The sequence below is a fragment of the Urocitellus parryii genome, chromosome 1 (genome assembly GCF_045843805.1).
Source record: "Urocitellus parryii isolate mUroPar1 chromosome 1, mUroPar1.hap1, whole genome shotgun sequence".
NCBI classification, from domain to species: Eukaryota; Metazoa; Chordata; class Mammalia; order Rodentia; family Sciuridae; genus Urocitellus; species Urocitellus parryii.
Window position 1 is genome coordinate 219,022,723 of NC_135531.1, and position 14,542 is coordinate 219,037,264.

The 14,542-nt window shown below is 34.4% G+C and overlaps 1 protein-coding gene across 5 annotated transcripts in view; it reads left to right on the forward strand.

Moving 5' to 3' along the window:
• LOC113198410 (sodium channel protein type 2 subunit alpha) overlaps positions 1-7,975 on the forward strand; it is a 93,584-nt gene extending 85,609 nt beyond the window's left edge. For all 5 annotated transcript variants that reach the window (XM_026411097.2, XM_026411109.2, XM_026411098.2 and 2 more), the window contains exons 25-26: positions 3,434-3,704; positions 6,780-7,975. In XM_026411097.2, coding sequence (XP_026266882.2) covers positions 3,434-3,704; positions 6,780-7,975 — 1,467 coding nt within the window. The remainder of the gene's footprint in view (positions 1-3,433; positions 3,705-6,779) is intronic.
• Positions 7,976-14,542: the final 6,567 nt, after the last annotated feature.

Below are 14,542 nucleotides of genomic sequence, written 5' to 3' on the forward strand. Positions count from 1 at the left end.
TAAGAGCATTAGTAAAATATCAGTTTACAGTTTAGTTTTTGCAATGATCACTCAAGCTGTTCTACAGAGACAGGTATGTGCATGTTGGAGACAAGTTTTGGAGTTATTTCAAAGATGGTAGGTAGCCTGAGGCAGAGTGAAAGAATGAAAAATGGAGATGAGTGAAAGTAGATGGATTTGTGAGCTATCACCAACGTGGAATTAGAAGGCGTGTATATTAACTGAATATGGGAAAGACAATAGGAAAACAAGAATGTTGAGTTTTTGCCCTGCACGCTGGTTGAACAGTGGTGTCATATGAGAAACAAGAGTGTTGAGAAACTGAAGATGGTAGTTTGCATCATTTGGCAACCAAATAGAGATAAAGAGAGAAAATGTGAATATTTAGAAGAAGTAGTAAAAATGAAGATTTCTTAAGATTGAGAGATTGGGTTTGAAGCACAGTAAAAGGAATCTGGAGAAGAACATATTGAAGAGTGAGAAAAAACAAACATGGAATAAAGTTGGACAGACTGTGGGTCAAAAACATAATACTCTAGGTTAGAGTGAATTTTGACTATCACAAAAAAGTGTGGAAATCAAGATAATGTGATATGAATAAAGAAGTACAAGTTTTTCTTTGATGTTGCCAAGAACGAAAAGGAGAAGGAAAGGAAGGAGGGTAGGGAAATGGGAAATTTCTGAGAAGGTTAGAATGATCCTGTGAACAATGAGGGATGAAAGATTGTTACTTGATGTTTAGGACCAAGATGAAGTTGGGGAACATATTCTTTGTTGGGGAAGAGTTCAAGGTTATACATTTTTTTCCCCAGCATATTCTGCACCATAGGATTTAAATTGGAGATAGCACATAGTGAGTCATGATTGGAGTTGAACATTGTCATCCTATTTGAAAACTTATGGGCAGGGAATCTAAGGAACTTTTTATTGATCTTGATAATATGAAAATTTTGGATTTTAAGGTAGTTTAAAATTATTACACCCTAAATGCTACTTGCTGTGAGACAAAAATGACAATTTGGACCTTGAAAGTCTCCAAATAAATGAAAGAGAGAAAACCAAAATTAAATAAGTGCCAACCAGGGGCTAGGGTTGTGGCTCAGTGGTAGAGTGCTTTCCTTGCACGTGTGAGGCACTGGGTTCCATCCTCAGCACCACATAAAAGTTAATTAATTAGTTAATCAAATAAAGGTATTCTGTCCATCTACAACTAAAAAAAAATTTTTTTAAGTGCCAACCATTTGAAAGCAGTATGGAGATTCCTTGAAAAGCTGGGAATGGAACCACCATTTGACCCAGCTATCCCACTCCTCTGTCTATAATCAAAGGACTTAAAAACAGCATACTACAGGGATACAGCCACATCAGTGTTTACAGCAACACAATTCACAATAGCTAAAATGTGCAACTAACCTAGATGCCCTTCAGTAGATGAATGGATAAAGAAAATGTGGTATATATACACAATGGAATATTACTCAGCAAAAAAGAGAATAAAATTATGGCATTTGCAGGTAAATGGATGGAGTCGGAGAATATAATGTTAAGAGAACTTATCCAATCCCAAAAAACCAAATGCCAAATGTTTTCTCTAATATAAGGAGGCTGATTCATAGTGGGGTTTGGAGGCGGAGCATGGGAGGATTAGACAAACTCTAGATAGTGCAAAGAGTTCGGAGGGGAATGGAGGGGGTATAGAGGTAAAAAAGATGGTGGAATGAAATGGGTATCATTACCCTAACTACACATATGAAGACACAAATGGTGTGAATATACTTTGTATATAACCAGAGATATGAAAAATGTGCTCTATATGTGTAATATGAATTGTAATGCATTCTGCTGTCCTATATAACAAATTAGAATGAAAAAAATTTAAAAAGTAAAGTATTGAAATATTACATCATAAATTTTATGATAGATGAAAAAACAAAGTTTTCTGAAAGCATAGAGTGCTTAAAATTTAAAACTGCACTATAAGTTCATGGGCAGAGAAGTGACAGTATTTGTTTAGATGGGAGACAGGTAAACAAGATAAAATGATACTATAGAATCAGCAAATTTTAATAAGAGTGTAGAAATAAGGGGAATACAGTATTTTCAAAGCTAAACTAGAGTAAGTAAGAAATAAGAAGGGACTGTAGGAAATTGAATTAGACACATTTATTGGGTGGAAAGAGGCCCTGAGAGGACTGTCTCAGGTGAAACAATAGAAGTCCAGTCCAGAACACCAAATATGAATTCAAAGAAAAAAGCAAAATAGAACAGGTGTTGTTTGATACCCAATATTTCTATTGGAGGTAATGGAAGCCTTGCAGCAGAAGATGGTAGAGTACTGGAATGGAGAATCCAGAACAATGAAAGTGTCAGGTTCTGGGCAAGCTATAGATATATCAGTGTGCCAAGGTATCAATGTATTGGTAGAAGTCATTCCAGTTGAGAAGATAAAGACAGCCCCCAGAAGTTGTCAGGACCTACCCCTGTAGTGTCTAAAATAGTAAGGAGATACAGGCAAAATAGAATAAAACAGGATCCAGTGATCAGAACTGGACTACAAGTTAAGGATATAATTTTATAAGATCCAAATTGACTAGGACAATATCTGAATTATAAATTATACCTTTTTCTTTTCTTTTTTTTTCTTTTTTTTTTTTTTGGTGTGTGCTGCTAGGGATTGAACCCAGGGTCCCCCACATGTTAGGCAAGTGCTCTTCCTCTGTGCTACTACATCCCATCCTGAACTATACACTTTTTTAAAGATATTTTAATTCTTACAGAAGAGTTGCCCCAGATAATCTTTGCAAAGATTTTCTTGTGTGAAGGGAAAGCATCTTACATTATAACCAAAGATAACTTATCAAAAGTGAGGAATTAACCTTGGTACAGTTCCATGGTGCAGAATACAGAATTTGATCCAATTTCATCAGTTTTCCACTAATGTAAAAAACATTTTCTTAAGCTATAATATTAAGAAAAAGACCCAATAAAAATAAATTTTAAAAACTATAATATTAAAATGTTATATAGAGAGGAAAGATGTCAAAACAAGAATAAATTATAGAAAATTCTAAAGATGTACTTATTTATTAGATCTTTAAGGTACTTTTAACACCTATTCCCCAGCACATGGAATAAAAATATTTGTTATAGTTACAAATATTTACTGACTGTCTTTCATACACATAATATATGCACCAAGATCATAATAATTGGTGTTTAACATACAGCCAGTTTATAAAATTTGTATCATGAGTAGTGTATATAAACTAATTCATGTGAAAAGAATTAGATATTTCAATATACAGAGTTATCTATTACATATACAGTAAATATGATTTGGTTTATAGAAGCTACATTTTCATATTGCTGTGAGATAAGTTGAATTAGATTTTATTAAAGTTTCTGAGTGAATTATTTATTTTATTTGTTTCAGAACAAATTCCAAGGAATGGTGTTTGATTTTGTAACCAAACAAGTCTTTGACATCAGCATCATGATCCTCATCTGCCTCAACATGGTCACCATGATGGTGGAAACTGATGATCAGAGTCAAGAAATGACAAATATTCTATACTGGATTAACCTGGTGTTCATCGTTCTGTTCACTGGAGAATGTGTGCTAAAACTAATCTCCCTTCGTTACTACTATTTTACCATTGGATGGAATATTTTTGATTTTGTGGTGGTCATTCTCTCCATTGTAGGTAAGGAGAGAATTCAATTAGGAATTTAATAGTGAAAAATTTGTGTTTCAAAACTTCAGAGGTGTTTTTCACTAATTTTTTCATTCATTTCAAAATTTCATTTGTATTCCAATAGTCTGTTCTTCAGTTTGTTATTTATCCAATTTTGTCTATGCATGAAGTGATGTGTTAATTTTTTAAAATGTTCAGCTTTCATTTATCACCTTGTCCCATTTCAGAAGACAATAACTACAACTTGTTGTAATACTCTTGTGCCCAGTAATATTCCTGTGGTATAGATAAGTTTTGGTTTGAATAAACTAAGATACACATTTACAGATAAATCATTGAAAGTGGTCAAATAGTTCATAAATATGATGTCATTGGTAATTGAAATAGTGTATGTATAAATTAATATACATGATTACACATATAAACATAATGCTATATTTGAATCATATATTTTTCTATGATTTTGAACATTTCTTTTCAAAAATAGATATTATGTTCAAAAAATCTGATTCATTATCATCAAAGTATACTAAATTCTTATGTGTAAAATACTCAGTGAGATAATAGAAATCATTTTAGAAGATTTTAGACAAGACTCAGTCTATTTGAGAAAAGGAACTTATACAAGAAAGTAAACTAGTGTACAGCATAACTCATTTTATTTCATTTTTCATGGGTTTTTTAAAACAAATTAATGGTTCGTGGCAACTCTGCATCAAGTAAGCATATTGGCACTATTTTTCTAACAGCTCAGATAATCATTAACATTATTTTTAAAAAGTATTTTAATAAAGGTGTATGTATATGTTTCAGAAACATTGTTACTGTACACTTAATAAGCCACAGAGTAGAATAATCATAAACTTTTAGATGACCAGAAAATCAAGGAATTCATGTGACTCACTTTATTGTTGTATTTGCTTTATTGTGCTTATCTGGAACCAACACTGCAATATCTCCACAGTATGTCTGTATTCCTATTTACACTACTTTCTCTAATAGAATAGAGCATTATAACAATGTGCAATTCAATGTAGTCCTCATAATAATGACATGAGGTAATAATATAGTCATTAAAAGATGAGGAATATAAAAAAGTTGACCTTTTAGAAGTTGAGAATCGAATAGTGTTTACCAAAGGACAGGGACAGTATGGAGGAGGGCAGATGGGAAGGGCTTATCAATGAGGATTATTGTTTTTTGGCAGTGTTGGGGATTAAACCCAGGACTTAGTGCTTGCTAGGAAAACTCTCTACCACTCACAACACCCCAAGCCAGGAATAAGTTATAGTTAGGTAAGAGTATAAAGTGTTGGTGTGCTACCACACAGTATGGTGACTATAGATTATAAAAATGCATGTTATATTTTAAAAAGCTAAAAAGAAAGATTTTTACTCTTTTCTCTATTAATGTAAATGTTCAAGGATAGAGGTTTAGGGTAATTTTAACATTACACAATGTAACATATATTGGGACATCACATGGTACCCCATAAATATGTGCATTTTTGCTTTTGAAAGCAATACAATTTTGCTTTAATAGATGATATTTCAGAGTCAAACAGATCTGACCTGGGATTCCCTATTTGTGCTTATCAGCTCTGTGAACTAAGACAAGTTATATCAGCTCTCCAATTCCTGGTTCTCTAAGAAATATTTTTGTAAAGTATTATTGCAAGGATTAAATCAGGTTATGTAAATAAATATATTTATCACTCTGCCTAGCATGAAGGAAATACTCAGTAAAGGTTACCTTTAACAACAGTAAGTTGAAATTATCACCATTTCATACTGTATTACACCAAAAGCTAGGATTCGGTTTCCAGTGTGTCTTTCTCCAAAGCCAGGATTTTCTCTCTGTTCTCAAATATAACAAGATCACTCTCCCTATCTCAGAAGGACAAGAACTCTCATGTTCCTAATCAGAAATCTTATTTTGTCTTTTACTACTTACACAAGTAAAAGGACTAGTTCTATGTTGGCTACTGTCTATAACATCTTTAGACTTTCAGTGGTTGACTCATTATTTTAATAGGTGCTTTTTTTTTATTGTTGGTCGTTCAAAACATTACATAGTTCTTAATACATCATATTTCACAGTTTGATTCAAGTGGGTTATGAACTCCCAATTTTACCCCGTATACAGATTGCTGTATCACATCAGTTACCCTTCCATTGATTAACAAATTGCCTTTCTAGTGTCTGATGCATTCTGCTGTCTGTCCTATTCTCTACTATCCCCCCTCCCCTCCCCTCCCCTCCCCTTTTCTCTCTCTACCCCTTCTACTGTAAATCATTTCTTCGATTTGTATTATCTTGTGTTACCCCTCCTTTCCTCTTATATGTCATTTTGTATAACCCTGAGGATCGCCTTCCATTTCCATGCGGTTTCCCTTCTCACTCCCTTTCCCTCCCACCTCTCATCCCTGTTTAATGTAAATCTTCTTCTCAAACTTTCGTCCCTACCCTGTCCTTGTTTACTCCCCTTATATCAAAGGGGTCATTTGGTATTTATTTTTTAAAGATTGACTAGCTTCACTTAGCATAATCTGCTCTAATGCCATCCATTTCCCTCCAAATTCTATGATTTTGTCATTTCTTAATGCAGAGTAATACTCCATTGTGTATAAATGCCACATTTTTTTTATCCATTCATCTATTGAAGGGCATCTAGGCTGATTCCACAATCTTGCTATCGTGAATTGTGCTGCTATGAACATCGATGTAGCAGTGTCCCTGTAGCATGCTCTTATTAGGTCTTTGGGGAATAGACCGAGAAGGGGAATAGCTGGGTCAAATGGTGGTTCCATTCCCAGCTTTAATAGGTGCTTTTTGATCAGGGAATATTGACCATTAGGTATCTTCATTTAATATAAAGTCTTTAATGTTATAAAAACAAAATACCAATTCCATTTTACTGAACAACTACTGAATAAATATATATATATTGAATTATATGTGCATGTATGTATAGCTAACTCTTACAATAATTTTTATAAAACCCAATAAGTGTTCATCTTACAATGTAAATTTTTGTTTTCTGATATTATTAACACTGTTTTTGTTGGTTAATGATTTTCCACAGGAATGTTTCTTGCTGAGCTGATAGAAAAATATTTTGTGTCCCCAACCCTGTTTCGAGTGATCCGTCTTGCCAGGATTGGCCGAATCCTACGTCTGATCAAAGGGGCTAAGGGAATCCGCACACTGCTCTTTGCTTTGATGATGTCCCTTCCTGCCTTGTTTAACATCGGCCTCCTACTCTTCCTGGTCATGTTCATCTATGCCATCTTTGGAATGTCTAACTTTGCCTACGTTAAGAGGGAAGTTGGAATTGATGACATGTTCAATTTTGAGACCTTTGGCAACAGCATGATCTGCCTGTTCCAAATCACCACCTCTGCTGGCTGGGATGGATTGCTGGCACCTATTCTCAACAGTGGACCTCCAGACTGTGACCCTGAAAAAGATCACCCTGGAAGTTCAGTTAAGGGAGACTGTGGAAACCCCTCTGTTGGGATTTTCTTTTTTGTCAGTTACATCATCATATCCTTTCTGGTCGTGGTGAACATGTACATCGCTGTCATCCTGGAGAACTTCAGTGTTGCTACTGAAGAAAGTGCAGAGCCCCTGAGTGAAGATGACTTTGAGATGTTCTATGAGGTTTGGGAGAAGTTTGATCCTGATGCAACCCAGTTCATAGAGTTCGCCAAGCTCTCTGATTTTGCAGATGCTCTAGATCCTCCTCTTCTCATAGCAAAACCAAACAAAGTCCAGCTCATTGCTATGGACCTGCCGATGGTCAGTGGAGACCGGATCCATTGCCTCGACATTTTATTTGCTTTTACAAAGCGCGTTTTGGGTGAGAGTGGAGAAATGGATGCCCTTCGAATACAGATGGAAGAGCGTTTCATGGCATCAAACCCCTCCAAAGTCTCTTATGAGCCCATCACGACCACTTTGAAACGCAAGCAAGAGGAGGTGTCTGCTATTGTTATCCAGAGAGCTTACAGACGCTACATCCTGAAGCAGAAAGTTAAAAAGGTTTCATCTATCTATAAGAAAGACAAAGGCAAAGAAGGTGATGGAACACCTATCAAAGAAGAAATCCTCATTGACAAACTAAATGAGAATTCTACTCCAGAGAAAACCGATATGACACCTTCCACCACTTCTCCCCCTTCCTACGATAGTGTGACAAAACCGGAGAAAGAAAAATTTGAAAAAGACAAATCAGAAAAGGAAGACAAAGGGAAAGATATCAGGGAAAGTAAAAAGTAAAAATAAACAAAGAATATACTCCATTTTGTGATCAATTGTTTACAGCCTGTGATGGTGATGTATTTGTGTCAACAGGACTCCCACAGGAGGTCTATGCCAAACTGACTGTTTTTACAAATGTATACTTAAGGTCAGTGCCTATAACAAGACAGGGACCTCTGTTTAGCAAACTGGGACTCAATAAATCAGAGAAATAGCATCGAAAGGAGGTTTCTGTTTTCACAACCAGCTGACACTGCTGAAGAGCAGAGAGTAATGGCTACTCAGACTATAGGAACCAATTGAAGGGGGGAGGGAAGTTAAATTTTTATGTGAATTTAACATGTGACACTTGATAACAGTAATCGTCACCACTGTTTGTTTTAACTGCCACACCTGCCATATTTTTACAAATGTGTGCTGTGAATGATCACCTTTTTTTTTTTTTTTCGATTCACAGGTTGTTTACTATTATACGTGACTATTTTTGTAAATGGGTTTATGTTTGGGGAGAGGGATTAAAGGGAGGGAATTATACATTTCTCTATCATATAACTGGATATATTTTAAATGAAGGCATGCTGCAATTCTCATTCACACATAAAAAGAAAATCACATCACAAAAGGAAAGAGTTTACTTCTTGTTTCAGGATGTTTTTAGATTTTTGAGGTGCTTAAATAGCTATTCATATTTTTAAGGTGTTTCATCCAGAAAAATTTTAATGTGCCTGTAAATGTTCCACAGAATCACAAGCATTGAAGAGTTGTTTTATTTTTACATAATCCATTATATGTACATGTATATATGTATATATGTATATGTGCGTGTATATACATATATATGTATACACACATGCACACACAGAGACACATACATACCATTACATAGTCACTCAGAGTCCCAGCAGCATGACTATTAACAATTTTGATAAGTGTCCTTTGGCATAAAAGAAAAACATCCTGTCAGTCCTTTCTAAGAAACCTGAATTGACCAAAAAGCATCCCACCACCACTTTATTAAATTGATTCCGCTTTTTCCTGCAGTATTGTTTAGCCATCTTCTGCTCTTGGTAAGGTTGACATAATATATGTCAATTTAAAAAAATAAAAGTCTGCTTTGTAAATAGTAATTTTACCCAGTGGTGCATGTTTGAGCAAACAAAAATGATGATTTAAGCACAGTATTTATTGCATCAAATATGTACCACAGTAAGTATAGTTTGCAAGCTTTCAACAGGTAATATGATGTAATTGGTTCCATTATAGTTTGAAGCTGTCACTGCTGCATGTTTCTCTTGCCGATGCTGCTGTATCTTATTCCTTCCACTGTTCAGAAGTCTAATATGGGAAGCCATATGTCAGTGGTGAAGTGAAGCAAATTGTTCTATCAAGACCTCATTCTTCATGTCGTTGAGCAATAGGTTGCAGCAAACAACGAAGAGCTTCTTGCTTTTTCTTCTTCCAATCTTAATTGAACACTCTGGTGAAAAGCCTGACTGTACGAACATGTTGCAAGCTGCTTAGATCTGTTGAAAATATATGGTTAGAGTTTTCTAAGAAAATATAAATACTGTAAAAAGTTCATTTTATTTTATTTTTCAGCCTTTTGTACATAAAAGGAGAAATTAAAAGTATCTTCAGGTTGATGTCACAGTCACTATTTTCAGTTTCTGTTCCCAGCACTTTTAATTAAAGCACTTCACAAAATAAGAAACAAGGACTAAGATGCAGTGTAGGTTTCTGCTTTTCTATTAGTACTGTATGTAAACTTGCACACATTTCAATGTGAAAAACAATTCTCAGACTGAGTCTAATGTTTATTTGCTTTCAAATAGTAATGCCTTATCATTGAAAGAGGCTTAAGGAAAGATCAGTTGGTATTCTTGGCATTGCTTGAATTGGATGTTTCCACCTAGTCTTTTTATTCAGTAACCATCAGTCTTTTCCAATGTTCGTTTACACAGATAGATCTAATCTCACTGCTCCATATAGCACTAGCACTGTATCAGATGTGATATGGGATCCAAGCATTTTTTTTCTTCACAAAACCAGGTAGTGAAATTATATTACCAGTTACAGCAAAACATTTTGTGTTTCACAAGCAACATTAAACGTAGATTCTTTATACTAAAGCTATTGACTTGTAGTGTGTTGGTGAAATGCATGCAGGAAAATGCTATTACCATAAAGAACGGTAAACCACATTACAATCAAGCCAAAAGAATAAAGGTTCTGCTTTTGTTTTTGTATTTAATTGTTTTGTCTCTGTTTCTATCTTTGAAATGCCACTTAAAGGTAAATTTCTATCATGTAAAAATGATCTATCAGAAAAAATAATGTAAAGAATACACATTAAATATAATAATTCATCTTTAAATTTTTTCATGGAATGGAAAATTAAGAAGAGTGTATTGGATATCTAGTTTTAATATTGGCCAAAAACATAGAAATGGTATCAGGTAGAGTAGTGGAAAGTTACAAAAATTAATAAAAAATTGACTAATATTTTAAGTTGTGATCCTTTCTCCTTCCTGCCTACCTCTTGTTTTGCTTTGCTTTCCACTTTTCCATTTCAGTTCCTTTGTTATTTATTCTCTTTTTAAGTCTTTTTAAAATTTTTTTTGTAGTTGTAGATGGACAGAATGCCTTTATTTTATTTGTTTATTTTTATGTGGTGCTGAAGATCAAACCCAGTGCCTCACACATGCTAAGCACTCTCTGAGCTGCAGTCCTAGCCCAGTGTTATTTATTCTTGATCTACTCTTCTGTATATTCTTCCTTCCTTCCCTTGGGTCCTTAGCATTTTACATTCATTATATCCTTCTGGTTTCTTTCCTAGTCACCAAACATCTTATTTATTATAATCTGTGGACAATGACTCCATGCACTTAGGCACATGATTATTTGCTGTCACTCGGTAACTTCTATACATTGTCTATATATTTGTTTTTACAATTTCCTTAGCAAAAATTCTTAGAAACTTTTCAACTCAACTGCTCGTGATATATATATATATATATATATATATATATATATATATATACAATTCACAGATTAGATTTCATTTTCCCATTTAATTATGCACAATTGGGAACTGTTACTCAATTCTGACTACATATTAGAATTATTTAAGAAGTTTATTTTTTAAATGCCAATGTATGGATGAATGCCACAGCAACTGAATTCATATCTCTGGAGATGACATTAAGCAACTAATATTGTTAAGGCTCTTCACTGATACTGATTCATACTAAAAGTTGAGGACCAATGAGTTAGGGTCCTCCTTGCCCAACAGTAAAACAATATTCTACTGTAAGTAAGTGATACTGATGCACTTTTATCAGAAGTTCTCCACTAGGACTGTGTTTGGTAGAAAAGGAATTAGAATGACGTAGGGAACTTTTTCAAATCACACACACACACCCACACATACTATATGGGACCCCAACCATCCTTGTATACAAAGTGGCTTGAAGATGGGCATAATCTAGAAAACACTATCAAATCATAAAACCAGTCCTGGGTGAATCTTACACGCTCTGTTGCAGTGGAACCATTAAATTGGACCAATAGGAAGTAACTCAAAGTTATCAGCCAAATAAAAAAAAATAGATTCCATTTTTCATTACTAACTTTTATATAGACAGAATAGGCTCCCATTCTCAACTTCTCCATTCTTGGGACACTTCTCATAGAAATCAACTCTTTTCCTGACTTCTGTATAATATAGGCCAGAACACAACCAGATGGGAGATGAGAGGGAAACAAAAATGCCCAGAAAGTGAGTGAAGGATGTCTAAGAAATGGGAAAGGTGTTTTATAAATTATCTCCTAAACAAAGTCTGTTGTTAATACCTGCAGCAATGGTGGGGCAGGAGGAAGGAAAGAATTTCGAGGGAAGAAATTTTTTCTTAGTTACTAACATGACAAGTCTGCAGGAAAAAACATATTTCTCCTCCTTTTTTTTTTTTTAAGAAAAACACTTGTGTAAAAGAGGAAGAAGACATGATGCAATTAACTGTTATGATAGTGGATTCAGATTGGGTTTTTCCTTCACTTGTCAAAATAAGTTCTGAGAGTCTACTATATATTAAGTTTGTGATAGAAGCTGAGAGATCAAAGATGAAACTTAACAACCTACAGGAAAATGAACCCGGACTGAAGAACCTGGAAAGCCCCACTAAAGCATGTGTTGGCAAGGTGACCTGCTACCTTTGAGCAGTAGATTAATAGCGACTCAGGTACATTTGTGCCAAGTATTGAGGCAACCTTGCCCATTCTGCACTTAGTATTTTTCAGCTATCTCATTTCCCCACCTCTTTATTTTGGATTTCTGTTTTTCTACCACTTAATATAGCATACATATTTTTAAAGATTTTAGAGTTGTTCTTTTTTTAAATTCAGTGTGATATTCTTTTAATTACTTTTAATTTTATTGGTTCTTTTTAGCTATACATGACAGTAGAATCCATTTTGCTATAATTACATGGAATATATCTTATTCTGATTCAAATATAAAGACAGGGAGCCAAAATTTGTTCAAGTTACAAATTATTCCTTGAAATCACAACCAAAGTCAAAGATCTCTTTCTCTCACAGAATTTAATAAAGACTCACTCTAGAGTCTCACCAACAGTTCTGAGCATTTCCAGGCTTCACACAATAAAGCACACCATCATGTTCCACATTATTTCCTCCAAGATCCATATTCTTTTTTGTTGTTGTTCTTTTCAGATATTCATGACAATAGAGTGGATTTTGACATATTATACATACATGCAGCATAACTTCCATTCTTGTGGTTGTATGTGATATAGAGTTTTACTGGTAATGTATTCATATATGAACATAGGAAAGTATGTCCAATTAATTCTACTGGATTTCCTATCCTATCCTTTTTTTTTTTTTTTTTTTTTTTTTTGCTACTGGGAATTGAACTCAGGGGCACTCAACCACTGAGCCCCAGCCCCAGCCCTATTTTGTATTTTATTTAAAGAGAGAGTCTCACTGAGTTGGTTAACACCTCACCTTTGCTGAGGCTGGCTTTGAACTCATGATCCTCCTGTCTCAGCCTCCTGAACCACTGGGATTACAGGTGTGTGCCACTGCACCTGGCTCTTATTTTCTATTCTTTCCCTCCTTACACTCCTGTGTTGTGGGTTAGCATCCACATGTAAGAGAGAACATTTGGCCTTTGGTATTTGGGGATTGCCTTATTTCACTTAGCATGATAGTCTCCAGTTCCATTCATTTACCAGCAAATGCCATAATTTTATTGTTCCTTGTGGCTGAGTAGTTTTCCATTTTGCACATATACCACATTTTCTTTATCTACTCATCGATTGAAGGACACCTAGGTTGGTTCCATAGTATAGCTATTGTGAATTGAGCTGCTATAAACATTGATGCAGTTGCATCACTATAGTATACTGATTTTAAGTCCTTTAGGTATAAACCAAGGAGTAGGATAACCGGGTCAAATAGTGGCTCCATTCCAACGTTTCTGAGGAAACTTCACACTGCTTTCTATAGCTGTTGCAGTCCCAACAGCAGTCCCATGGATGTACATTTTTCCCCACATCCCCGCCAACATTTATTTTTACTTATATTCTTGATAACTGCCATTCTGACTAGAATGAGGTAGAATCTCAATGTAGTTTTAATTTGCATTTCATTAATTTGATAGAGATGTTGAATATTTTTTCATATATTTGTTGACTGTATTTCTTCTTTTATGAAGAGTCTGTTCCTTTGCCCATTTGTTGATTGGGTTATTTGGAAGTATTTGGGGTGTTAAGTTTTTTGAGTTCTTTATATATCCTAAAGATTAATGCTGTTGCTGAGGCACAGGTGGCAAAGATTTTCTCCCATTCTGTAGGCTCTCTCTTTGATGTGATATTTTCTGTTAGTAGCCTATCTTAATCTACATGAGGTTACTGTATTCATGGGTATATTTGATTTTACTTTTATCACCTTATTTTATGCTTTCTATTTTTTCACATTTTTCCTTATATTTCTTCTCCCCTCTTGTCCTCTTTTACATCAATTGTATTTATTTTTCTTTCCCACATTTCTACTGGTTTGAAAATTACAGAGTATCTTCTTCTGTTCTCTGTTCATTCTTTATTTAAAAAAAAAACAATTTTCCATCCACCTCTTTATTAATGATTATTCTTACATGTCAATCATAGTGAATTATCATCAATATTTGTACTCTCATTTGGGACAATAAATTTCCTAGACAATTACATATCATTGTCCACCTAGTGTACATTTTTTTACTACTATTGTAACTTTATTTGACTGACACACAGCAATGCAAATGGTGATTTCATTGCAAATTTGTAAAAGCAATGCTTATTTAGATTTACTAACATGTTAATTAATTCCTTTCCTCAAATTTACTTCTTTCATTCACCTTTTAATTTTGTGGTCTATTTCCTTCTTTAAATATATCTCTTAGAGATTTTATGAAATCTAAGGGAACAAACTGACTCGTTTTTACTTTTTCTGAAAATGTTTTGTTCTTCAGGGGCATTTTTGATAGATTATCTTAAAATATAATTTTTGCATGTTTTATTTTTGGGG